Source organism: Penicillium lagena (genome assembly GCF_028827675.1).
Source record: "Penicillium lagena strain IBT 129212 chromosome Unknown utg000005l_segment0_segment0, whole genome shotgun sequence".
In the NCBI taxonomy this organism is placed as follows: domain Eukaryota; kingdom Fungi; phylum Ascomycota; class Eurotiomycetes; order Eurotiales; family Aspergillaceae; genus Penicillium; species Penicillium lagena.
The window spans coordinates 3103434-3126724 of record NW_026623226.1 but is presented as its reverse complement, the minus strand read 5'-3'; the positions used below and the strand labels follow the sequence as shown (position 1 = coordinate 3126724).

General features: G+C 55.6%; 8 protein-coding genes across 8 annotated transcripts; 4 read left to right on the top strand and 4 right to left on the bottom strand.

Annotated features, from left to right (window-relative positions):
- Positions 1-640: 640 nt before the first annotated feature.
- Positions 641-1834, bottom strand: N7510_008014 (uncharacterized protein; the record flags this gene model as incomplete). The annotated part of the gene is made up of 3 exons (XM_056979939.1): positions 641-1375; positions 1435-1613; positions 1690-1834. The coding sequence occupies 3 exons, from the start codon at positions 1832-1834 to the stop codon at positions 641-643; spliced, it is 1059 nt and encodes a 352-aa protein (XP_056832982.1).
- Positions 1835-2337: 503 nt separating this feature from the next.
- Positions 2338-10137, bottom strand: N7510_008013 (putative cell morphogenesis protein (PAG1); the record flags this gene model as incomplete). Its single annotated transcript, XM_056979938.1, has 2 exons — positions 2338-5817; positions 5869-10137. 2 exons carry the CDS (start codon positions 10135-10137, stop codon positions 2338-2340), a joined length of 7749 nt encoding a protein of 2582 aa, XP_056832981.1.
- Positions 10138-11488: 1351 nt separating this feature from the next.
- Positions 11489-13630, top strand: cprA (NADPH--hemoprotein reductase cprA; the record flags this gene model as incomplete). The annotated part of the gene is made up of 2 exons (XM_056979937.1): positions 11489-13279; positions 13334-13630. 2 exons carry the CDS (start codon positions 11489-11491, stop codon positions 13628-13630), a joined length of 2088 nt encoding a protein of 695 aa, XP_056832980.1.
- Positions 13631-14155: 525 nt separating this feature from the next.
- N7510_008011 (DDB1/RSE1 family protein) lies at positions 14156-17861 on the top strand (the record flags this gene model as incomplete). The annotated part of the gene is made up of 6 exons (XM_056979936.1): positions 14156-14250; positions 14324-15012; positions 15065-16971; positions 17030-17173; positions 17229-17480; positions 17538-17861. 6 exons carry the CDS (start codon positions 14156-14158, stop codon positions 17859-17861), a joined length of 3411 nt encoding a protein of 1136 aa, XP_056832979.1.
- Positions 17862-18020: 159 nt separating this feature from the next.
- On the bottom strand, positions 18021-18617 carry N7510_008010 (uncharacterized protein; the record flags this gene model as incomplete). Its single annotated transcript, XM_056979935.1, has 1 exon — positions 18021-18617. The coding sequence occupies one exon, from the start codon at positions 18615-18617 to the stop codon at positions 18021-18023; it is 597 nt and encodes a 198-aa protein (XP_056832978.1).
- Positions 18618-18946: 329 nt separating this feature from the next.
- Positions 18947-19463, top strand: N7510_008009 (CENP-S family protein; the record flags this gene model as incomplete). Its single annotated transcript, XM_056979934.1, has 3 exons — positions 18947-19154; positions 19240-19273; positions 19346-19463. 3 exons carry the CDS (start codon positions 18947-18949, stop codon positions 19461-19463), a joined length of 360 nt encoding a protein of 119 aa, XP_056832977.1.
- Positions 19464-19960: 497 nt separating this feature from the next.
- On the top strand, positions 19961-20767 carry N7510_008008 (uncharacterized protein; the record flags this gene model as incomplete). The annotated part of the gene is made up of 2 exons (XM_056979933.1): positions 19961-20403; positions 20467-20767. The coding sequence occupies 2 exons, from the start codon at positions 19961-19963 to the stop codon at positions 20765-20767; spliced, it is 744 nt and encodes a 247-aa protein (XP_056832976.1).
- Positions 20768-21443: 676 nt separating this feature from the next.
- Positions 21444-23264, bottom strand: N7510_008007 (putative extracellular protein; the record flags this gene model as incomplete). Its single annotated transcript, XM_056979932.1, has 1 exon — positions 21444-23264. One exon carries the CDS (start codon positions 23262-23264, stop codon positions 21444-21446), a length of 1821 nt encoding a protein of 606 aa, XP_056832975.1.
- Positions 23265-23291: the final 27 nt, after the last annotated feature.

The window sequence follows — 23291 nt, the reverse complement described above, 5'->3', positions numbered from 1 at the left end:
GCAGGGCATCCAATGACCGATTCGATCGATGGCTCGATCCAGGGGCGTATTGAGGAAGAAGAAGTCTTACCTTACACAAGTGTATATAAGCAAATGCTTAGAGAAAGCAAGGACTACTGAACAGAGGCACAGTTAGCTCGCCCATCCAGTACCACGCCTGCGCGTTGGCATTGAGAGAGATGGGCTTACCGTTGGGTAGAAGCGTTTCTGCTCGCGGGTAGTGAGGATGGGACCTCAGTCAATTGGGATGTTGGAAGAAAGCGAGGTGCATGAGACCCTCAGTAGAGTTGATCTATACGGCAATACAAGCCGGTGGTGGGATACAGCAGCGTGTGCTGATATGGGAAGGTGAAAGGAGGATGGGGATGGATGAAGATGGGATGGAATGGAGATGAGGAAGAGATAGGATGGGATATGAGAGAGAAAGAGAAGAGGAAAGAGGAAGACCAAGCAGGGCAGGCGCAACATTACTAAAAGAGGAAGGCACGAGGATGTCACGAGGTCTGTCTGTACCTGGTACTTCATGTATTTGTATGGAGCAACTAGTAGGTCGGTATATTCTATGAAGGCAAGCAGGGACGAGTAGGGGGAATAATCGACAACGCCAGGCAGTCGGAACATGCAACAATGAAAATATCTTTTACTCCGACTTGTCCTGCAACCACTTGTACACCACCGAGAAGTCCTTGCCTCGGTGTGCCTCCTCAACCGCCTTGTAGACATCGCGCGCCTGGTCGCCCAATGTGAGAGGGGTGCCCGACTTCTCTGCCGCCACGAGAGCAAGTCGCAAGTCCTTGTGCATCAGGCTCACACCGAACCCGCCCTCGTACCCCCGCGAGGCCGGGGCCGTGTCCACGACGCCGGGGACGGGGTTGTTCACCTCAGAGGGCCAGCAACGGCCCGTGGACGAATTGATCATTTCAGCCAGAGACTTAGGGTCCAGCCCCCATCGGACGCCCAGGTTCATGGCCTCGGCAGTGGCGATGTTGTTGATGGCCAGGATGTAGTTGTTAGCGAGCTTGCCCGAGACGCCCGCGCCGGGATCGCCGAGGTGCCATGCCTTCTTGCCCATCAGGGCGAGCACGCCGCGCACGCGCTCGATCAGCTGGCCTGTCTGCGAGGAGGCGCCGAACATGAAGGAGAGCGTGCCGGCGCGAGCGCCGACTACGCCTCCCGAAACGGGGGCGTCGACGAATCGGCCCTGCTGCGTCGTATGGATGGCATTGGCAATGTCCTTGGACGTGACGGGGTCAATGGTCGAGGTGTCAATGAAGAGACGCTCCGCCTCGAGGGGTGGCAGGTCACCGTGTTTGAGGATGGAATGGAAGACATCAATGACATGTTGGGACTCGGGCAGACTGGTAATCATCACTGTCTAGAATGGTGATCAGCGAACGCTCATTATTGCGGGGAGGAAAATACAGGTGAACTCACTGATTTCTCGGCCACTTCGCGTGCATTGTCTGCGATCTCGACCTTGCCCTCGCCACTACTCCCTGCCGCCTCCTGGGCTTCGGCAGCAAAGCGCGCGGCCGTCTCATCGTTGACGTCGCGTACAATCAGCGTGTCGGATGCGGGGATCTTGGCGCGCAAGTTCTTGGCCATGTTGTAGCCTGCCAGACATTGTTAGTGGATCTTGTTTCTTCGGTCCAACACAAGGGGAAACTAAAAAATTATCACTAAACGTACCCATCTGGCCCAGACCAATAAAGCCCCACGTCGCATCGCGGCGGAGCGTCGTCGCAAAGGAGCGGGTACTCGACGGCCAGCGTCGGCATGGCGTGTAGAAGAAAGATGCCCTCCGCGGGAGGGACAGCGCTGTGCGGACACTCATGGTGTGTGTTCAAGGATTCACAGATCGCACTTCTTGCCGAGGTTGAGACTGACAAGAGGAACAAGCAGTGGGTGATTGGGGCTAGATGAAGCGTCTGTTTAGTTCGGCAGTGGAAGAGGCAGGAGTGAACCAACAACAACAACAGAAGAATGTCGGCAATGAAATAATAAAATCAGACAGAGGAGCAAGGGAGGGGGTATTTAAACATGTAACGCGGACGTGCAACCCATCAGTTGATGTTCGTTGCGCCGCGGATTTCCGAGGGTCAATAATGCGGGGGAACGCCCGGAGCAGACAGTCCCGGTCACGTGGGCAATTACTATAAAGAGTCGCAGGAGATATGGAAGATTGAATAATGATGAATGGAATAAACTAATATGAACTGATATGGTATACACAAACAATCCCATCCAGGCCAAAGGGTATGCCAGCACCCAACGCCCGGTAAATGCCCTTATCTTCGAAATGCAGAACAAATGAATGGAATGAAACAGAAAAACAGACTACCGCGGACTGGTAGGATGACTAGTTGGTCCCGACAGATACTCCTGCGGCACCTTGGGCACGCGCGGCGAGTTAGCCGTCTGCGCAACCGCGCGCTGTTGGACACGCAAGAGATCACGCTGGCGCTCCTTCTCCCGGTTCGTCGCCGTGCCACCCGTGAGTCGACGCATGCCGCTGCGGATCATCGACTCCAGCGAGTGCGAGCCGTCTGTCGCGCTGCGGACCATGGGAGGGTGCTGCGCCGCAATCCGGCGAGCGGTGGCCGGGCGTTCGTCCACATCCGAGTGGGCTTCGTCGATCTCGTCGTCCGAGATGAAAGCCGAGTCGTGCATGCCAAACAGCGGAGTGCTGGTGTTGATGGTAGGAACGTGAGGGAAGAGATTGTTGGCCGGTGAAGTCACAGACCGGATATGGGAGACAGGGTGTATGGTTTGTTGGGTGGAGGAGCTGGAGGGCGCCGTCGCGGTAGAGTGCGAACTCTCGAAGCGGAAATTCGGAGGCCGAGACTCAGCGAGGCCATTATGGAAGGAAGAGGTGGAGCCCGTCCGAGCAAGCGACTTGCGTAGAATCGGGGCGGTCTGCTGGTCGTAGAGGTGTGCATTGGTGTCCACGTAAGTGCCGGTGAACCCACGGAGCATGGGAGGAGCAATGTTGTGAAGGGCCGGGCCAGTCGGCTCTGTCTCGTCGAAGAAGTCGTCCAAGCTATCTAGCTTTTGGACAATATCGCCCATGTTGCCATCCGTCTGTGTGTCAATCGACTTCATGGTATCGGCTCGCATGGGGAAGAATGAGTCGCTGTATTCGTCCGCGCGGAAGAATTCCACGTCGGGTGTCATGGTTTCTGCGGCGCTCATGTCATCGGCCTCGGCACAAGTGTAGAACACAGCATGGACATTATTTCGCGTTTGGCTGGACTGGGTTGCAGGCATGGGGACCGACCAGCCCGTAGGCTCAGGAATGCCGTACAGGCTTTGAATCCGCTCATACTCTTTACGGATAGCCCGTGAAGAGGTAGCCGAAGCCATACTCATCCGGAGGTGATGGCGCTCCATCGGATTGCCAGCGACGGTCATGATGTGATCCAAAACTTCCAGGGCTTGAGGGCAGAGATCGGTCTGGAGAAGTCGCAGCAACGGGGAGATCAGATCAGGACCATGACAGGTGACCTCTGTACGGCGCATATCCACCTCGGGGATCAAGACACAGAGGATCTTCATCGTCTTGACTCGGAACCAATCCGTGGAGTTGGTCAAAAGACCCATGAGAAAGATTAGGCATTGGAAATCCAATTGTGGGAAATAGTACGACTTGATCTCGGTGATGATGTGGTCCAGAAAGACGCCGGCCGTCTTGTACTGCTGGTTCGCGAACCCAAACAGGGACGCCGCAAGGCGAGGACACCCTTCATTCTCCGCCACGCGGGCCAGGAGGCTAGCCCGCATAATAGGCTTGGGGTCACTGAAGTCCTGCTCGAAACACTGCAGAAAATGGGGAAGGTTGGACAGTACAGTGAACAATTGCCGAGTCCCGTCTCCGATGAGTTCGTTGTTCGGAAGCCCACTTAGACCATGAAGAAGGTCCAATGTGCGGTTGAAAGACTCGGAGGACTTGAGACCCTTGAAAACCAAGTCCTGGAGACCATCGAATCCGCCCTCCCACTTGGGCGGTTGGCTCTCCATTAGCTGCGTCACCACGACGGGGTCGCTCAGGTCGACCCGGTCCAAGAATTTTTCGAGCATGCCAATACTTTCAATGAACTCAGTTTCGTGAATCGTGTTCAGACAAGCACAGGTCGTCCAGAATAGTTGAGGGTAGTGCAACAGATCCGACGGTGACAGGGAGCTGATAATGATCTTCAACGTAGTGAGAATCTCCATTGAGAACGTCTGGTAGTCCGACTCCTCGTCAGCGATCGTGTTCGAAAGTCGAGCAAGCATATCGGCCAACATGCGTGAATCCAACGAAGTTGAGATGCAGCGGAAGATCTGAAATGAGCGGCAGGCGAGATGGCGCACGGGACACGAGGTGGCCCAATTCAAAGCCTCTTTCGCCCACAGGTCGCCGAAGCCCTCGTAGGCAAAGCCGAAGAACTGGACCACCATCCGGGAAACTGCTGCCATGGCGCTGGGCACACTTCGGTCCTCGTCCTCCTCCTCCTCCTTGCCATGGTTCTCTTCATACTCCCAAACAACGCCGGGGTCGCTTTTTCGGATTGACTCGACGAAATCCTCGATGGATTGCCGGGCGTCTGTGGGGGCATCATCCTCAAGCTTTGCTGCGACCAGTTCGTGGATCAGGTGGACCAGCATCTCACGAGACTGCTCCTGCACTGTGACGGTGTAGTGATCCCAAAGGATGAGGACGACGTGAACAAGTTTGACCACATCGTTGAGGGCAAGGGTAACGGGAGCAACCATGAGATCCACCAGGAATATGAGAGCTACCTGACCAAGGGAAAGACCTGCTGATTTGTTTCCAACGGGGAGCACCGTGCCTAGGTCCGCAACATAAGGAAGAGTCTTGGTGTCTGGAGGAGCAAGGGTGATATCTTTGCGCTCTTGCACCATATTCTTGGGCATGACCTGCATCAGAAAGAACTCAATGACCTTCGACCCGGCGGGAGTGCCTGACAGGAAGACCACAATTTGCTTGGCGTACTCCACAAAGTTCTGTTCCTTGCGCTCCAGGCACAGGCTGATAATGAAGTCGAGAACCAGTTGTACGTTCCCACCGTGGGGGCCGGTCGCCAGGGCTTGCCACAATGCTTGCACTTGGTTCGGCAGGATAGTACTGCAGCGAATGGTAATTTCAAAGAGATTCGCAAGAAGCATGTACGACTTGGCCGTTGGTCCTCCATTCGAATCGACCTGCAGCTCCATGGTTTGGACCCAGGGCAGAATAGCGGCAACCATATTCCGCTGGCTGTCTGGTCGAAGGTTTCGGAAGTGCAGTGAGAACTCGGAGAAGAGCGTAAATGCCAGATCTGCATGTTGCTTTGCCAGTCGCTTGGAGGTCTCGAACTGAGCGAGCTTGTACACCGCCGTAGTTTTGTCGGAAATGCTGATATCAAAGTCTTGAATCCTGGAGCTCTTCTGCTGGCGTTCCTCGAGTCTCCGGAGGAGCTTAGCAGACTTCATGCGAATCTCACGCTTTTGATTGCCGAGAGTCACCAAGACGGCTCCCAAAATTCGCCAGAATCGCAGGTTGTAATCTGGATGCTCAATGAGTACCTCAGTCACCACCTCGAAGTAGCTCTCCAGGGCCTTCGGTCGTTCCGTGACATAGCACATCTCGATTGATCGCTCCATCAGGTAGGTGTGTTCCTTGTTATGAATGATCAAGTTCTTAAGGGCCCGTCGACCGATCGAGTGCCACTTGTCGCTGACAGTGTTGAAAATGATGTCGATCCATGAAAGCATGCGGCCGACATCGAATTGAAGGACAGAGCCACTCTCGGTTGTGATACTAATTGGGCCAGCCTGTTGAGGTTAGTAAGACGTTTGCCAAAGTTGCAAAAAGCCAACACTTACACAGAGAGATGCCATGGCACTCAAAGCGGCAGCCCGCAAGTTCTTTTTCTCAATCTCCATACCAGCAGCGGTGTTACGCGTCTCCCCACTTTCCTGTGGCTGAGCCACGGAAAACTTGCGCATGTTCTCTTCTCTTTCGGAGATCTGTGCTTGGTTCGGAGAATAGCCACACCAATCCTCCATCAGAGAGAACGCAGATTTGCGAGACTCGAAGGGCATCCAGCGAGATGGATCCTTGGTACGGTTGATGCCCTCGAACAGCTCCTCCATCAGCCCACAGTAATGGAACCGTAAGCGTTGGAACTCCCAGTCATTCTGGACCTCGGCATCACTGAGGAAAATCCTGATGTCTTTGGCATATGTGACAAGGTTGTTGACGATCCAGTCGTCGTTGTAGACTTCCGGTTCTTGGAGGAAGTGCGACGTGAGCTTGTAGACATGGGTGACCTCGGTTCGCAGCCGGTCGGTCTTCCTGTTTCGTCGAGGACTGCTAGGAGTGCGGTAATGAGTGCCAATTCTAATCTTGGCCTCCTCATTGCAGGTAGTCACTGCGTACTGCAAGGATTCCAGAAGAGTGCGGTAGAGATTCTTGTGGATCGACCCCAGGGCCACAACGATCGCATTTCTGATGGAGTCTCGCTCGGCAGAAAGCAAGGGGATAACGAAAGCAAAAAGACTTCGGGCGGAGCTGATCTTGTCCTGAGACTGGTGGGCACCCTTAGAGGTTTTGCGTGCATGCTGAGCGTTTGCCAACTGGCTCTGGGATTGAGCACCCACACTGGTAACGGTGGTACATGCCATGACCAGATAGAGCTTCCACTGCTCGATCAGAATCTCCGCAGTCATATTGCTTCTGCCCAAGGGGCGGCTCTGGTATCCCTCCGCAGTGTTGTACGGCGGAAATCTGGTGCTCTCTGCCAACGAAGTAATGGTCTTGTGCATCTGAACAAGTCGTGCACACACAATTTCCCTTCCCAATGTCACAGCAAAGGGGCAGGTATCAAAGCTGACTCGGATGATATTGGGGAACACTTTGGCCCACAGCGTAGAGTCGTAGGAAACCTCACTGCTGCATAGTTCGATCAGAGTGTTATTAGAAGCACTCCTCCTCTTACCCTTTTGAATTCGACTGCGCTCCGCAACGGTGAGTTGCTCGTCGTTGACGTCCAGAATTTGCTGGGAGTCAGCTTCGAGAATTCGGATGATTCTGGTGTTCTCCTTGCCCAGCGCGTTGTCGAACTCGGTGATCAGACGAAGAACGTTGATAGCAAACGCCCGAACTCTTCGGGACTGTGAGCATAGGAAAAACAGGCCATGCGACTCAATCTCCTCAACATGGGCAAGGACGCTGGACAGGTCAAGATGCAGAGCACGGTTTCCCGAAACAGACATTTCGGGTTGTTCAAAGGCGGCACCCTTCGTTTTCTGCTTGATCTCATCGATCCAGATCCCAAGCAACTCGACATAAAGTCGTAATGTGGATTCAATATGACCCGGCCCCAGCATTCCTTCATCAGACATGGTGGAATACCGGGCATCAAAGTTGAAGATGAATCGTGCAAACCCAATTGTGACTTGCTGGGCATGTGACTGCCGCGCAATGGCTTTGAGCGACTCCGCTGAAGATGTAGCAATGTTTGACTGAACATGGGCCGTTCCCGTGCAAAGAAGGTTGATGAGAGAGTTGAAGGGAATATGGTCGGAGAGGCAGCGGGGAAGGGCTTGAACAGCCACATGCATCAGGTCGTAGAATCCTTGCTTTTGGTCCAAGGTGGTGATATGGTCATCGCGTCGCCCAAAGCCGAATGCTTCCGAGATGGGAGTCTTGGGGGTAGTTCCGCCAAATTTCTCATCCAGGGCAGCCTGGCCTCCAAACGCGTTGTCACACAAGAGGGTAATTTTGCCCAGCACCTCACAGAACCGGACGTAGTATTCTCTCACGTTGTCGCTGAGCCTTGCGGTGTTGACTGGTTGCCATGACAAAGGGTCGGGCTGTTCGGTAGCGCTCGCCGCCTTGGGTTCAACGAGCAAATGTGGCCGGTGGAAGTTAATGGGAGCTGAAGCATCCGTGAAGGGATTCGGAACTGATCCAGTTAGGATTGGAGGGCAGAGCTGGTCACCATTCTCCAGGTCTGACATAATCGCGAGGAAGGCACGGATGCCAATGACCATTTTCTCCGGCTCCATTTGTTCAATCTTCAATTCCCGGCCAGATAAAAACAGATCCGAGTTGATCAGAGGGAAGATGATGCTCCGGAAGCAAACATCAGGATGCTTGAACCCAATCATTCGAATCAGCTGGATCAACGGGTCGGCAACAGCAGGCTCGGTGCTCAAGTATGTCCTTCGTCCGGTGGGCAACACGATCTTCGCCACTTCCTCGACTCTGCGAAGCGTGGTATTTGGGGAATCGGAATAGCGGAAGAAATATGTCCAAACCAAACGGCAGACGGCATGCAGTGCCGGTCCACGTGTGGGACGATCTTTCAGGCGCGGTGGCAAGCTTTGGATCGTTGAAAGCCACTGGGAGGTAAATGTCTCTTTGGCCGAGATACAGAGTATGAGGACATGCAAAGAGAACGCCGAAGCCCAGTGGCGAGGCTTGGTCAACAACTGTGCCAACCGTGGTTGGACTAGGTCGATGAATTCCTTCCATCGAGGGAGCGAAAGGTCACAGTTCGGGTTAGCCGCCACGGGAAGGAGGAGTTTCTCGATCAGATAGCAGTATGCTTGTTTGATGCGTTGCCCGTGGGCATTGACGAACAAGCGTGCCAACGCCCTCATGAAATCGCACGTTCGACTCCATCCTTCGGGGCCTGTCGGAATCCGTAGATACCTCATCCCCAGAATCAGCAGCTCCGCCTTGGCCTCTCCTTCTCGTGATGGTCCTCGAACCGTCTCGTCCTTTTGGAAGCGTTCGAGCTCGGCCATGAAGCGGTTGGTGACGCTGGAGAAATTTCCCTCGCTCATGATGCCCAAGAGCTGGCCGTAGATCCTCCAATTGGCCATCCGAAGTGGTGATGCTGAAATCTGTTCGGGATCGACCGTCTTGAGCTGGCCAAAGACAATATCTTCCAGGCGATCGGCCATATCCAGCGTGATCGAAGCCAGGCTACTCTGGTTGAAAATCTCGATCAAAACACGACAGACCAGATAGACAGAAACCGTCGCCCGTCTCTCCACCAGCGCGATATCATCGTGACGCGCAAGGAAGGGTGTGGATTGCTGCGCACGGTCCGCTGTCGAATTATGATCTCCGGGGACCTGGGTCGGTTCGGTGTTGCGGCGAATCAACCCGTTTTCTGTGGCAGTTGGCTTGGATTGGTCGTTCGTAATCTGTCTCGCCGTGATGGCAGCATCTCCCTTGGCCTTCCGCCAAAACATGATGGTATCGATCAAGGGCTTTGGCTTCTGGCGAGCGATATGTCCAAGGGCCGAGATCAACTGGTCAAACGTCGGGTCTGCTCCAGGGCCACAAACCTCCTCCACCGGAGCATCGGACTCACCCAGCTTCATGATGGCCTGGTTGATTTTGCTGTCGGCTTGACCGACAAACGAGTTGAACAGGTGATGGAGCGCGTACTCGCCGACCGTTTTGGATTCGGAATGGTGCTTCGAGTGCGAGCGGCTGTGGGATCGATTGCGCTTGTCTTTGCCTCCCGAGTGAATGCGTCGGTGAGCCACGCTCGCCGGATTGCCGACCATGGCTTCCTCTGTGTCATTGTCCTGGATCGTACTCAAATGATGGCTCAACGTCATCCCGGCGGATGCTTGATAGGTTGGGTGGGCATCGACCAGGTCCGGCCGATTTCCTTCGTCAAAGGAGCCCCCACGGCCGAGGGAGGCGATCAATTCAGGGCTCAGAGGGCTTGCTGAGGTATTCGAGCCAGCCATGCTTGGGTTGCGTGAATGCTGCATGCCATGCACGATCGAAGTTTGGCGATGGTGGCCGTAGGAGTTGGACGGTCGCCTTTCCAGTCCCATGTCATATCCAGCTGGAGGACGCGCGACGTCGGGGCTTTTGGATCCAGAGTGGCCACGCCGGGGTTGTAAGGTGGGGGGTAGTGCAGAGGAATCTGCTGCTCTGCCCCGGACCCCCGAAGACTCACGGCTGTGCATCGGGGTCGACTGCGTGGTCCGGGTGCCTCGGCGCTCCAGTGGGGAGGTGAGATTATGGTGCGACGCGGAGTGTAGCTCGTCAGGGATGAGGGGGAGGGGTGCTTGCTGGCCGGGGCCAGTCTTTGCAGAATGTGAGGCCACTGTTGTCATGAGCCGCCGTTAGATCTAGTGTTGGAAGCGTGTACAGGAGGTGACCCCGGGGGACGTGGATGAGGCCGGGGGTGGACAGCGGGTCGCGAGGCCAGACCGACACACTTACTGGCGACAAGATCAAACGGGACCCATGGCGCTCTTAGGCTGTAGTGAAGACGACGGCAGACAGGTGGTAGCACATACTGGCTCCATCAGCCTGGAGAGAGTGAGAGACAGCGAAGGTGGTGTGAGAGGGAGTGTGGGAGAGTGAGGGTGGACCATGAGCGAGTCTGAAAAAAGATGCGATGCGATGTTTATCGGGCGCACGGGGTTTGGCCTCCACCATCTACGACGCGCTGTCTCTCTGGCTAGCAGCAGCACCACCACTAGAGGAACTATGTCTTCTGATCGTCCCCGATTTTAACTCTTGTCTATGCAGGTACCCTTTCCTCTTCACAGGAAAGTGAGGTGGCGAACCCAGGCTTGGCAGTGGTAGAGACCGCGATATATATCTTGGAGACCATAAGAGGCCTAGACGCACGACCAGGCGGTGCTTGGGGTGCCTAAGGTGGTCTCTCTGACAGTTTCCGGCATTTCAATCCAATATCAATCACATAGAATACATCCTGCACACTGGTCCAATTGGCTCTGATCACATGAAATCCCCAACCATGAACCCAGGAGAGAGACTGCCTAGGCGGTTGTCGGCGCGAGCGTCGGCTTTCGGACCATGCGACAATCCGCTCGAGTATATATAGAGAGAGGCAGATACGAAGTCTGAGAGGCGACCGACCGTCCAGATATTTCTCCCGACCTACAGAACTAATCAGATCCCCCGCGGAATCCGCCCGTGGCCACGGAACCCTCGCCCGTGAAGGCGGCACTCGGCAACCCCAGCAGCACCACGGCAGGACAGCACGGGAGATACTTCACAAACACCAAACCGAGATTGCATTCCGTCCACGGCCGCTCGGCTTCTCCACACTTCTATATAGGATCGGTGGTCTTCTCCAGATTGAATTCCATCCCCGACGACGACCGTCCCCTACCATACCTAAACCCAACATACTATAGTCCCGGAACGTGACCCGCTCCACTCGCGATCAGACCACTTTGGCTTTCTTTCCTCCGACCTTCTTTCGCGCTCTCCTTCCTCTCGGGGATTCTGTTCTTCTATCGGAGATTCCGCTTCGTTTCTTTTTCGTTCTTTTTCTTTCCCTCTCTCTCTTCCCTGCGAGCCTCGTTCGGGCCTTCCTCCCTCCCTCTCGCACGTGGCTTGAAACCCTCCACCGCCACCGCCACTCCGAAAAACCCCCTGGGCGTCTGCCTGAGTCCGCTCCAAGGCCGCACACACGACACCAACTACGCCATGGCCCAACTCGACACCCTCGACCTGGTCGTCCTGGTCGCCTTGCTGGTCGGTAGCGTCGCCTACTTCACCAAGGGCACCTACTGGGCAGTCCCCAAGGACCCCTATGCCTCGGCCGGCGCCGCCATGAATGGGGCCGCCAAGGCCGGCAAGACTCGCGATATCGTGGAGAAGATGGAGGAGACGGGCAAGAATTGTGTCATCTTCTATGGATCGCAGACGGGCACCGCCGAGGACTACGCCTCACGACTGGCCAAGGAGGGCTCCCAGCGCTTTGGCCTGAAGACCCTGGTGGCCGACATTGAGGATTATGACTACGAGACCCTGGACAAATTCCCCGAGGACAAGATCGCATTCTTCGTGCTGGCCACCTACGGGGAGGGTGAACCCACCGACAACGCTGTGGAGTTTTACCAGTTCTTCACGGGTGACGATGTCGCGTTTGAGAGCGGCGCCGCCGCCGATGACCAGCCTCTGTCGTCGCTCAAGTATGTCACCTTCGGTCTGGGCAACAACACCTACGAGCACTACAACGCCATGGTACGTCAGGTCGATGCGGCGCTGACCAAGCTGGGTGCGACACGCATCGGTACTGCGGGCGAGGGCGATGACGGCGCGGGCACCATGGAGGAAGATTTCCTGGCTTGGAAGGAGCCCATGTGGGCTGCGCTGTCCGATGCCATGGGTCTGCAGGAGCGCGAGGCCGTCTACGAGCCGGTGTTCTCCATCACCGAGGACGACGAGAAGACGCCCGAGGACGAGACCGTGTTCCTGGGTGAGCCGACGGCGGCGCACCGCGAGGGCCGCGCCAAGGGCCCCTTCTCCGCGCACAACCCGTACATTGCCCCGATCGTCGAGTCCCGCGAGCTCTTTGCGGTCAAGGACCGCAACTGTCTGCACATGGAAATTAGCGTCGCCGGCAGCAACCTCAGCTACCAGACTGGTGACCACGTTGCCGTCTGGCCCACCAACGCTGGCGCCGAGGTTGATCGGTTCCTGCAGGTGTTTGGCCTGGAGGAGAAGCGCCACTCGGTGATCAGCATCAAGGGCCTTGATGTCACGGCCAAGGTCCCCATCCCGACGCCGACCACATACGATGCCGCTGTTCGCTACTACATGGAAGTCTGTGCCCCCGTGTCCCGTCAGTTCGTCGCCACCCTGGCCGCTTTCGCTCCGGACGAGAAGACCAAGACTGAGATTGTCCGCCTGGGAAGTGACAAGGACTACTTCCATGAGAAGATCTCGAGTCAGTGCTTCAACATCGCCCAGGCACTGCAGAGCATCACCTCCAAGACCTTCACCGCTGTGCCATTTTCGCTGCTCATCGAGGGTCTGAACAAGCTCCAGCCGCGTTACTACTCCATCTCGTCGTCCTCTCTGGTACAGAAGGACAAGATCAGCATCACGGCTGTGGTCGAGTCTGTTCGTCTGCCAGGTGCCACGCACATCGTCAAGGGTGTGACCACCAACTACCTATTCGCGCTGAAGCAGAAGCAGAACGGCGACCCGGCCCCTGACCCACACGGCCTCACTTATCAGATCACCGGTCCCCGCAACAAGTACGATGGCATCCACGTGCCCGTCCACGTCCGCCACTCCAACTTCAAGCTGCCCTCGGATCCGTCCAAGCCGATCATCATGGTTGGCCCCGGTACGGGTGTAGCCCCCTTCCGCGGATTCATCCAGGAACGTGCTGCGCTGGCCGCCAAGGGTGAGAAGGTTGGCACCACGGTCCTGTTCTTTGGATGTCGCAAGAGCAACGAGGATTTCCTCTACCAAGATGAGTTCAAGGTAAGCCATTTTTCTGAGTTCTCTTTTCAATGACGATGCTAACAATCCTTTCAGGCATACCAGGAACAACTGGGTGACTCGCTCAAGGTCATCACGGCCTTCTCCCGCGAATCTTCCAAGAAGGTCTACGTTCAGCACCGCCTGAAGGAGAACGCCTCGCTGGTCAGCGACCTGCTGAAGCAAAAGGCCAATTTCTACGTCTGCGGTGACGCCGCCAACATGGCTCGGGAGGTCAACACGGTGCTGGGCCACATCATCGCCGAGCAGCGCGGCATGCCGGCCGAGAAGGGCGAGGAGATGGTCAAGCACATGCGCAGTAGCGGCAGCTACCAGGAAGACGTGTGGTCATAATTGTCGTTTCTTTTTTCACCCCCTTTTCTCATGTCTAGATGACCGAGCACATATACTCCCCTGGTTTTTTTCTTGTTGAATAGCTTTCTTTCCCTGTACGTTTCGCATTTTCGGGTTCGATTGGGGACTTGGGATGGCTGGATGAGCCTGTAGACTTGTGATCTAAAAAGAAGCAATTTTTCATTTTCCATAGCTATGGGTGTGGTCTGGTCTACTGTAGGTATTGATCAGAACTCGCAGTACGGGCAGCGCGGACTTCGGCGCGTCATCCGGCCTACACGCACCTCCTGCGCTCTCTCTTTCACCGTCCACCTCCCACTCTCCCTCGGTCCTTTTCCCTTGGGCGACCATTCTGCCACTTGATTATACATAAATCAATTTACCATTTCTTGTTCCCGGACTTTTTTTTTGATCCCGGCGGAACCGGAGTTCTCTTATCCGGCCTCGCTGTGGTCGGCCATTCCCCGCAGCGGTGTACGTCCAAGCTCGAGCTCGACCGTTGCGCGACCCTGAGACACAAACACAATGGCTTATGTCGTGCCAATCCATCGCGCGAGCAGCATTCGCCATGCCGTGAAGCTGAACTTCGTGCAGCCCGAAGAGGACTGCTTGGTGGCTGCGTGTGTTTCCTTGCCGTCCGCTTGGAGACGACCATTCACTCGGCCACGGGCATATGAGCTGACCGGCTTACAGGAAAGCAAACCGACTCGAATTCTACAACCTCACTCCCGATGGCCTGGTCCTAGCAGCCTCGCATACTATCTATGCGCGCGTGACCATGCTGGCTCGCCTACCCGCACCGGCGAACTCAACCACCGACCACCTCTTCGTCGGCACGGACCAATACAACTACTTTACACTAGCGTGGGATAGCGAGACGAACCGGATCCGAACAGCACGGAGCTATGTCGACATTACGGAGCCGTCGTCCCGAGAGTCGCAATCCGCAGCCCGGTGTCTCATCGACCCGAGCGGACGATTCATGACCCTAGAGATATACGAAGGTGTGGTAGTAGTCGTGCCGATTGTACAGCTGCCAGCTAGGAGACGCGGACAGACGCACGCCGCCCCGGGTCCCGATGCTCCCCAGATCGGGGAACTGGGCGAGCCGACTACATCGCGCATCGACGAGCTGAAGGTGCGCTCGTCGGCTTTCCTTCATTCGGAATCGGCAAACCCGCCGTTTCTGGCGCTGCTCTACGAGGATAACCAGCGCAAGGTGCGCCTAAGGATCCGGGAGTTGGAGTACAGTCCGGCTACGAAGAGCAACCTCGCGGAGGCGACGTTCAAGGAGGTCACGGATAAGAGGTTGGATGGGGGTGTGTTTGCGTATGAACTTGACTTTGGGTCATCGCATCTGATCCCAATCCCTGCACCGCTTGGTTTGTTTCTTACTTGTGACATCCCAGGAAGCATCCACTGACTTGATTCTAGGTGGCCTCATTGTTCTTGGCGAGACGTCAATCAAGTATATTGATGACAACAAAAACGACATGATCTCCCGATCGCTTGAGGAAGCGACCATCTTCGTCGCATGGGAGAAGGTGGACAGCCAGCGGTGGCTGCTGGCCGATGATTACGGCAGATTGTTCTTTCTGATGTTCGTTCTCAACGCCCAGGGCAACGTTGAAGACTGGAAACTCGACTATCTTGGTCGCACATCTCGCGCATCAGTGCTTGTATATCTCGGCGGAGGTATTCTCTTCGTGGGTTCGCACCAAGGCGACACCCAAGTCCTCCGGATCGAGAACGGCTCGTTCACAGTCATCCAAACCTTGTCCAACATTGCGCCAATCTTGGACTTCACCGTCATGGACCTTGGCAACCGGACGAGCGAGAGCCAGACCCATGAGTTTTCGTCAGGCCAGGCGCGGATCGTAGCCGGGTCTGGGGCCTTTGATGATGGCACCCTGCGAAGCATGCGGAGTGGTGTTGGTATGGAAGAGCTGGGTGTTTTGGGCGAAATGGATCACATCACCGACCTCTTTGGCCTCCAAACACAGAGCAAAGGCGACCTCATGGATACTTTACTGGTGACATTTGTGGACGAGACGCGAGTGTTTCACTTCAGTCCTGATGGCGAGGTGGAGGAGTTGAACGAGTTTTTAGGCCTGAGCTTCGAAGAAAACACCCTCCTTGCCGCTAATCTGCCCGGCGGACGGATCCTGCAAGTCACCGAACGACAGGTGATCGTGGCCGATATCGAGAGTGGCATGATCAATTTCCAATGGACGCCTCCAATCCAGAAGGCGCTCACAGCCGCTTCGGCGAACGATGACCATCTGGTTGTTGTTATCAGTGGCCAAATTCTGGCATCGTTTGATATTCGGGGTAACGGGCAGCTCATCACTAAGAAAGACATGGGTGCGGACCACCAAGTTTCGGGCGTCACGGTGCCATCCACCCCGGCAGGAGTGTGTATCGCTGGATTCCCACAATCGGCTCAAGTGTCTGTTCTGGCCATTCAAGATCTGGCGGAGCTGCAGACTCAGTCCGTGGGCCCTGCGGGCGAAGCATTTCCGCGTTCTGTCCTGGTGGCGGACGTGCTGGCGAACAGCCCGCCAACACTCTTCATTTCCATGGCGGATGGCAGCGTCGTCACCTTCACATTAAACCCCCGAGACTTTTCACTGACCGGCATGAATAAGCTAATTCTTGGTTCTGAACAACCAACCTTCAAGAAGCTTCCGCGAGGCGACGGGCTCTTCAACGTTTTTGCGACCTGCGAGAACCCTAGTCTCATCTACGGTTCTGATGGGCGCATCATCTACTCCGCAGTGAACTCTGAAGGTGCATCCCGGATCTGCCAGTTGAACGCGGAGGCATACCCGGAGTCTGTCGCTGTCGCCACGGCGAATGAGCTGAAGATTGCATTGGTGGATAAGGAGCGTACCACACAGATCCAAACTCTGCCGATGGAAGCGACGGTGCGCCGAGTGGCCTATTCCCCATCCGAGAAGGCATTCGGAATAGGTACGATTGACCGCAAGCTCGAGGATGGAATGGAGATTGTCAAGAGCCACTTTGTGCTGGCAGACGAGATCCTGTTCCGGCGGCTGGATGCAATTGAGTTGGAGCCCGAAGAGCTGGTAGAGAGTGTCATCCGAGCCGAGTTCCCAGCTGGCAAAGATGAAACGGGTCGAGACTTGGTCAAGGACCGGTTCATCGTCGGCACGGCGTACCTGTCTGAGGAGGTCGAGGATTCCATCCGCGGACGGATTTTGGTGCTCGAAGTCGACCACGGGCGCAAGCTCACCAAGGTCGCCGAGCTGCCGGTCAAAGGTGCATGTCGGGCACTGGCCATGATGGGTGACCGTCTCGTTGCGGCGCTCGTCAAGACCGTAAGTGATGATGCCCCTCCATCTTGGCGCCGACATCTTTTACTAACAAAGATATCAGGTGGTCGTGTACAAGGTCATCAGCAACAATTTTGACGAAATGAAACTCGAGAAGCAAGCTTCTTACCGCACATCGACGGCGCCGATGGATATCACAGTCTCAGGCGAGCAGATCGCCGTTGCCGATCTCATGAAGAGCGCTACGGTCCTCCAGCACCAAAAAAGATGAGACAGGAGTCGCAGGAGATACGTTGACGGAGACAGCCCGCCACTACCAGACCGTGTGGTCCACAGCCATCGCCTTTGTGGAGAAGGGCACTTTGCTGGAGAGTGATGCACAGGGCAATCTCATTGTGCTGTCGCGGGATGACGAGGAAGTCCTGACAGTAGACCAGCGTCGACTGAGGCCCACCAGTGAAATCTCGCTGGGCGAGATGGTCAATCGGATCCGGCCGGTGAATATCCCCAAGCTGGAGAATGTGGTGGTGACTCCCCGGGCGTTTGTGGCAACGGTATGTTCTTTTTGATCTTTTTATAATTTGGGGTTCGAGTTTCTGACTGAAAGACAGGTCGAAGGATCCATCCATCTATTCGCTCTCATCGACTCCAAGTACCAAAACTTCCTCATGTCCCTCCAGGACGTGATGGCCCGCCACGTCGACTCGCTGGGCGATCTGCCGTTTGAAAAATTCCGGGCTTTCCACAACGAAGTGCGCTCCTCCGACAAACCGTACCGTTTCGTGGACGGCGAGCTCATCGAGCAGTTCCTGAACTGCGATTCCGCTGAGCAGGAGGAGATCCTGGCCGAGGTGGGCTCTGATGTTGGTGACCTTGGCACTCTGGATGTGGAGGAAGTGAAGAAGATGATAGAGGCGTTGCGGCGCCTGCACTGATGGGTTGGGCAACGCATTGTTTGTTTCTAGATGGGTTACGACGTGAAATGGAACTGTTCAATAGTCTTGTTACACTCTCGACTGTCTGATTAAATGGTAACTAGGTGGCGATACAAATACAATCCGCGAAAGCCTTCCCTCCATAGCCCCCTCCCTCCCTCATGACGTCTTCTTCGCATCCTCCCCTTCCTCCTCACTCCAATCCAACAGCTCCAGCACCTGATCATCCGTCAGGCTCTCCGCACTCGCATACGCCTGCTTCTCAATATTCTTGAGATACTTCTTCTGCCGCTTGCGTGCCATCTTATTCCACTCGGGCACACCAGACGCATTTGCCGTATCCTCGCCCTCCTCATCCTCACTTCCGAGTTCATCCTCGGTATTGTCCACCTCCCCCAGCACCTTCCCACTCTCAGCACCTCCTCGTCCACCCCTCAGCGCATTGGCCGACATCTTCGCCTTCTTGCCACCAGCCCTCTCCTTCTCCTTCTCCTTCTTCTCCTTCTCCTTCCGATGGGAGCGATCGTGGCTCCATTTGAACAGCTTCTCGATGTACGGCCGGAGAAGGAGGTATCCGATCACGATCAGCGCGATCCGCGTCCAGCGGTAGACGCTCACGTTGACGAAGGTGCTGTAGAAGTTGCGGCCGAAGCGTCGGACAACTGTGTCTAGGCCACCGAAGATTTGGGTAGTGAAGTCGTTGAGGGCGTCTGCGGCGATATCGCCGAAGCCCTGGGTTGATTCGGGGGTGGCCATGTTGTGTGGGTGGTTTTTTAGGAAACTTTTTTTTTTTGGGAGGTGAATGGTGGGGGACAAATGGCGGGTCGTGGCAGAAGGAGGGAGATTGGGGGAGAGAGCAAGGGAGCTCTGAGAAACGCCGAACCGGGGTCAGTGTGGGAGAAGAGCAAAAGGAATCAAGAGGGCGAAACAATTGGAGAGCAAGCGAAACGTTGTTCTTTGTCCACCAGATCCGGTCCTTCCTGAGGACCCGGACCATCTGTTTTTCCGGCGACGCGGTGTATGGCAAGACGCGCCTCGCATCTCTTCCACAACAGTGTGGAAAGCCCTCACTGCCTGTCCTCAGCATGGAGCCGGACGAGAAGGCTCAGCTCGAGGAGGTTGGTCCATGTGTTCTTGGTCATCGGTGCATCCAGCTAATGCAGTGCCAGCGCCTCAAATCCGCCCTCTGGCTGTCCATCGGCAAGATCGTGGATGAGGAAACCATCAAGCTGGGCGCGAATGCCACCCCCCAGTTCATCGGTGCCCTGACCGAAATGGTCTGGGCCCAGATCGGTATGTGATTGTGTCTGCTCTGGTCTGTTCGCGTGGGTCGATCCTCATGCCGTGTTTCCCACCTCTGACCGTGATTGACTCCCAGAGACGGTCAGCCAGGATCTCGAGTCCTTCGCCAAGTAGGCATCCCCTTCTCTTCTTTGCGCCTGGTTTGTGTTTTCTCTATGGGCTGACTGACATAATTCGATCAGGCATGCCGGACGGTCTACTGTCACCGTCCCCGATGTGATGCTGCTTGCTCGCCGCAACGACGGGCTGGACTCGATTCTGCGGGCCTTTGTCGAGCAGCAGCGCCATGAGGCTTCGTGAACCACCGGGCTCCTGGTGAAGGGCATCGCGCTACGGTACGTCATCGAGCCACGGTCCATGCGGCACGATCGAACTCTCTCCCGCAGCATAAAATAAAAATAGTTATGATGGCATAGCTCTTCCCGTAGCATGTGATGTCTGACATAATAATGTGGCTGTTCCTCATCCCGGTCCACGGGATTTGGCGTGGCAAGCAAATCACTGCCCTTCTCGTCCCACGGGTTCCCGCTTGACATCAGCGTCCCTGTGGCGCAGGCCCAGCCGGCCACTGAGCGTGGGCGGATCCGCCAAGGCCGCCCACTGATCTACGGAATTGCGTCGGAGGTTCCCCGTTATTTGTGGTCCCGGCGTAGAAGAGAAGAATCATTCGCCCCCAAATTCGGTTGCCTGAGTCTTCCCTGTTTTATAAGAACTTCTGCCCTGAGGAACTTTCAGGCCATTCAACCTAACTTTTTCCCCCTTGATTCTTCCAACAACAAGTCCAACAACAGCTCATCATGGGAGTCGGTGGGCTGCTTCTTCGCATCTGCGGCCTGGCGATTCGCGTCCTGCAGTTCCTCGACGGCGCCGTCATCCTCGGCATCTTTTCCTACTACCTGGCCACCCTCGCCAAGAATGATCAGACCATTCCAACATGGATGAAGGCCGTGGAGGGCCTGTCCGGTGCCGCCACGCTGTACGGCCTGCTGGGCGTGCTCTTTGTCTGCTGCTTGGGCGGCGTGTCCTTCTTTGCCTTTTTGGGCGTCGTACTGGACGTCTGTTTCACTGGTGCGATGATCGCCATCGCCGTGTTGACTCGCCGCGGCACCCAGAGCTGCAGCGGCAAGATCACCACCCCCGTGGGCACGGGCGATGCTGGCGCGAAATCCCCCACCGCGCTCACATACGGCATGGCGTGCAAGCTGGAGAAAGTGGCGTTTGCGGTGTCCGTGATTGGAATGTGAGTATATCACCCGCGAACCGTACATCCGGACTCATGGGCTAATCAATCCTTCGGATATAGCTTCCTCTTCTTGATCTCCATCCTCTTCCAGACCCTGCTGGCCCGCCACCACAAGCGCGAGAAGCGCTTCGGCCCCTCGCCCGCTAACGGGTACACCTCCGGCTCGCGACGGGGCTTCTTCGGTCGCAAGAACAAGAAGAACCTTGACGGACCTGCACCTGACGCTCTGCCTGGCCACCCGACGCCCAATGAAGTGGAGAACGGTGCCACTGGCACGAAGGAGAAATCTTTCTTTGGCTCGTTTGGCCGCAACAAGAATACCAATAGCTACGGCAACTCGGCCTACACGGGCAACTATTAAAGATTTGGCAAAGGCAGGGGAGCAGCTTCGACGTGCGTGCTGCAATGAGTAGCCTTGGAGTTGCTGTGTGGGGACTGTGCCCGTCGATGATGATATGAATTTCGTTGCTTGAAACTGAGATACCATGCGTTTCTACATTTGATCTAGATTGAAGGACGTGTATATTAGGAAAGCCCTGTATGAGATGGCTGGGTGGGACCTCAGTTTAGTTTATAATAATAATCGATGAATGCACTGCTGAAATACATGATATTGAACAGCAAGTACTAAACTGTTTCCATCTCCGCGTGGTAAAGTTTTGTTCCTGGCATTGCTAAGCTATGGGTACAACGAAACGATTTCCGCATGCATCAAACAATCAAGCACCGCCACTCGAACCAGACTTTGACGCCATTCAGGAGAAGACAGGGAAAAAGAAACGAAACATGAGACATGAACATCACTTTGGTCATCGCTAGCTAATCAATCAAACAGAGAGACAAACATCCGGCGCCGGGTCCTGCGCCAGTAGCAAACTATGGAAAAAGAATCCTCCTTGTAGGGGATGCTTAACCGACCCAGTCGGGAAGCAGAGCCCAATCAATATACCTATAAGCTTTTCCCCCTGAAAGAATACTCTGCAAACACATTGACGGGGAAAAAAAGAGAAAGAACAGAACAGAAAAGAAAGAGAAACTCAGGACCAATCGCCGGCGGAAACCATCCGGCCCAAGCGGCAGAGGGTACCACGAGCAACGGGGCCCATGAAGATGGGGTAGCCATGGACGCACTGAGCCCAGGTCAAGCCATCGGGAGAGCAGATGAACTCGCCGTCATAGCAGTACCAGTTGCCGACGTAGTTGTGGAATTCGTTGTTGGTCGTGGCCTCGGTGCCCCATAAGCGCGGGGCGGGTTGGGCAGTGCTCTGAATCTGAGCGACCTTCGCGACCTTGGTCATGGTTGGATTGGAGGCAACACGGGCGTCATCCTTGGAATCGTCTTTGGAATCGTCTTTGGAATCGTCCTTGGAATCGTCCTTGGAATCGTCCTTGGAATCGTCATTCGAGTCGTCCTTGGAATCTCCTTTGCCCTTTGAAGCATCATCCTTGGAGGAACTACCCTTGTCTTTCGAGGCGTCCTTGCCCTTTGAACCATCGCCCTTGTTCTTGGAAGAATCGTCCTTGGAGGAGCTATCCTTATCTTTGGAGTCGTCCTTGGAGTCTCCCTTGCCCTTTGAACCATCGCCCTTGTCCTTGGAGGAACCGTCCTTGCCATTTCCAGAGTCATCACCAGACGACTTCGGCGCATCAGCTCCCAGGAAGGGCGCGTTGCCAGAGCACTTGTAGCCCTTGCCATCAGACTTACCCATCACGTTGTCGCCGGGCTTAGGGAAATCCACGGTCTGGCCTTCGATGGTCACACACTGGCCCGTCTGGTTGACGTTGGCGACGAAGAGCTCGGGCAGGTTCTGGAAGGCAGTGGATTGCTTGTTGTTGGCAGCATTGTCGTCGTCCGTGGGCTTTCCAGTAGGCTTGGGCTTCTCAGTGGACTTGGGCTTGTCTGTTGCCTTCTTGGAGGATGTTTCAGTGGGCTTGTCTGTCGGCTTGTTGGAGGGTGTCTCAGTGGGCTTGTCTGTCGACTTCTTGGAGGGCGTCTCAGTGGGCTTGTCTGTCGACTTCTTGGAGGGCGTCTCAGTGGGCTTGTCTGTCGGCTTCTTGGAAGGCGACTCAGTGGGCTTATCTGTCGGCTTCTTGGAGGGCGTCTCAGTGGGCTTGTCTGTCGGCTTCTTGGAGGGCGACTCAGTGGGCTTGTCTGTCGGCTTCTTTGAGGGCGTCTCAGTGGACTTGTCCTTGGACGTAGTGCTACTAGTAGTAGTACTCTTGTCGGTAGTCTTGGGGGAGTTTTCATCAGCGGATGAGCCCTGCGTAGTGCTGGACTGGTCGTCATCACTCTCAGCCTCCTTCGTCTCCTCAGGGGTCATGTTGGGCATGTCAATCTCCTCCCGCCTCTCCATATCATTCGACTTGCCCATCATACGACTCGAGCCGCCGCCAATGGTGACCATGGCACAGTTCATGTACATCTCCCGGTTGCCGATCTTGTTAAACCAGGTCCACGCCAGGAGAGCTTCCCCAGAGGGTGCGTCAGAGGGCACGGTGAACTTGTACTTCTTAGGGATTGGGCATTCGCCGAGCATGGACTCGATAACCTTGAAGGTCTTGCCTCGGTCGTAGGTCAAAGCTAGCTGGCACGAGCCGCCCCCGTGTGTGGCTTCGCCCGCGAGCTCCATCTCATACGATTGGCCCGGGGTGTAGCTCGCCTGCGAGACAAAGGGGTCATTCTGATAGCCCTTGCACGGGTAGTCCTGGCCTGATGGCGACAGCGAGTTGGTGTAGGAATAGTCTATCTTGCCCGTGGCATTCTTGTTCAAGGGACTGCGGATTGGGTACGGCTTGCTCATTTGCATGTGCGCCGAAGCCACAGTGGCCAACAGGCCAGACAGCAGAAAGCCCTTCATGTTTGATTGAGAGGGCAATTGAGGCTT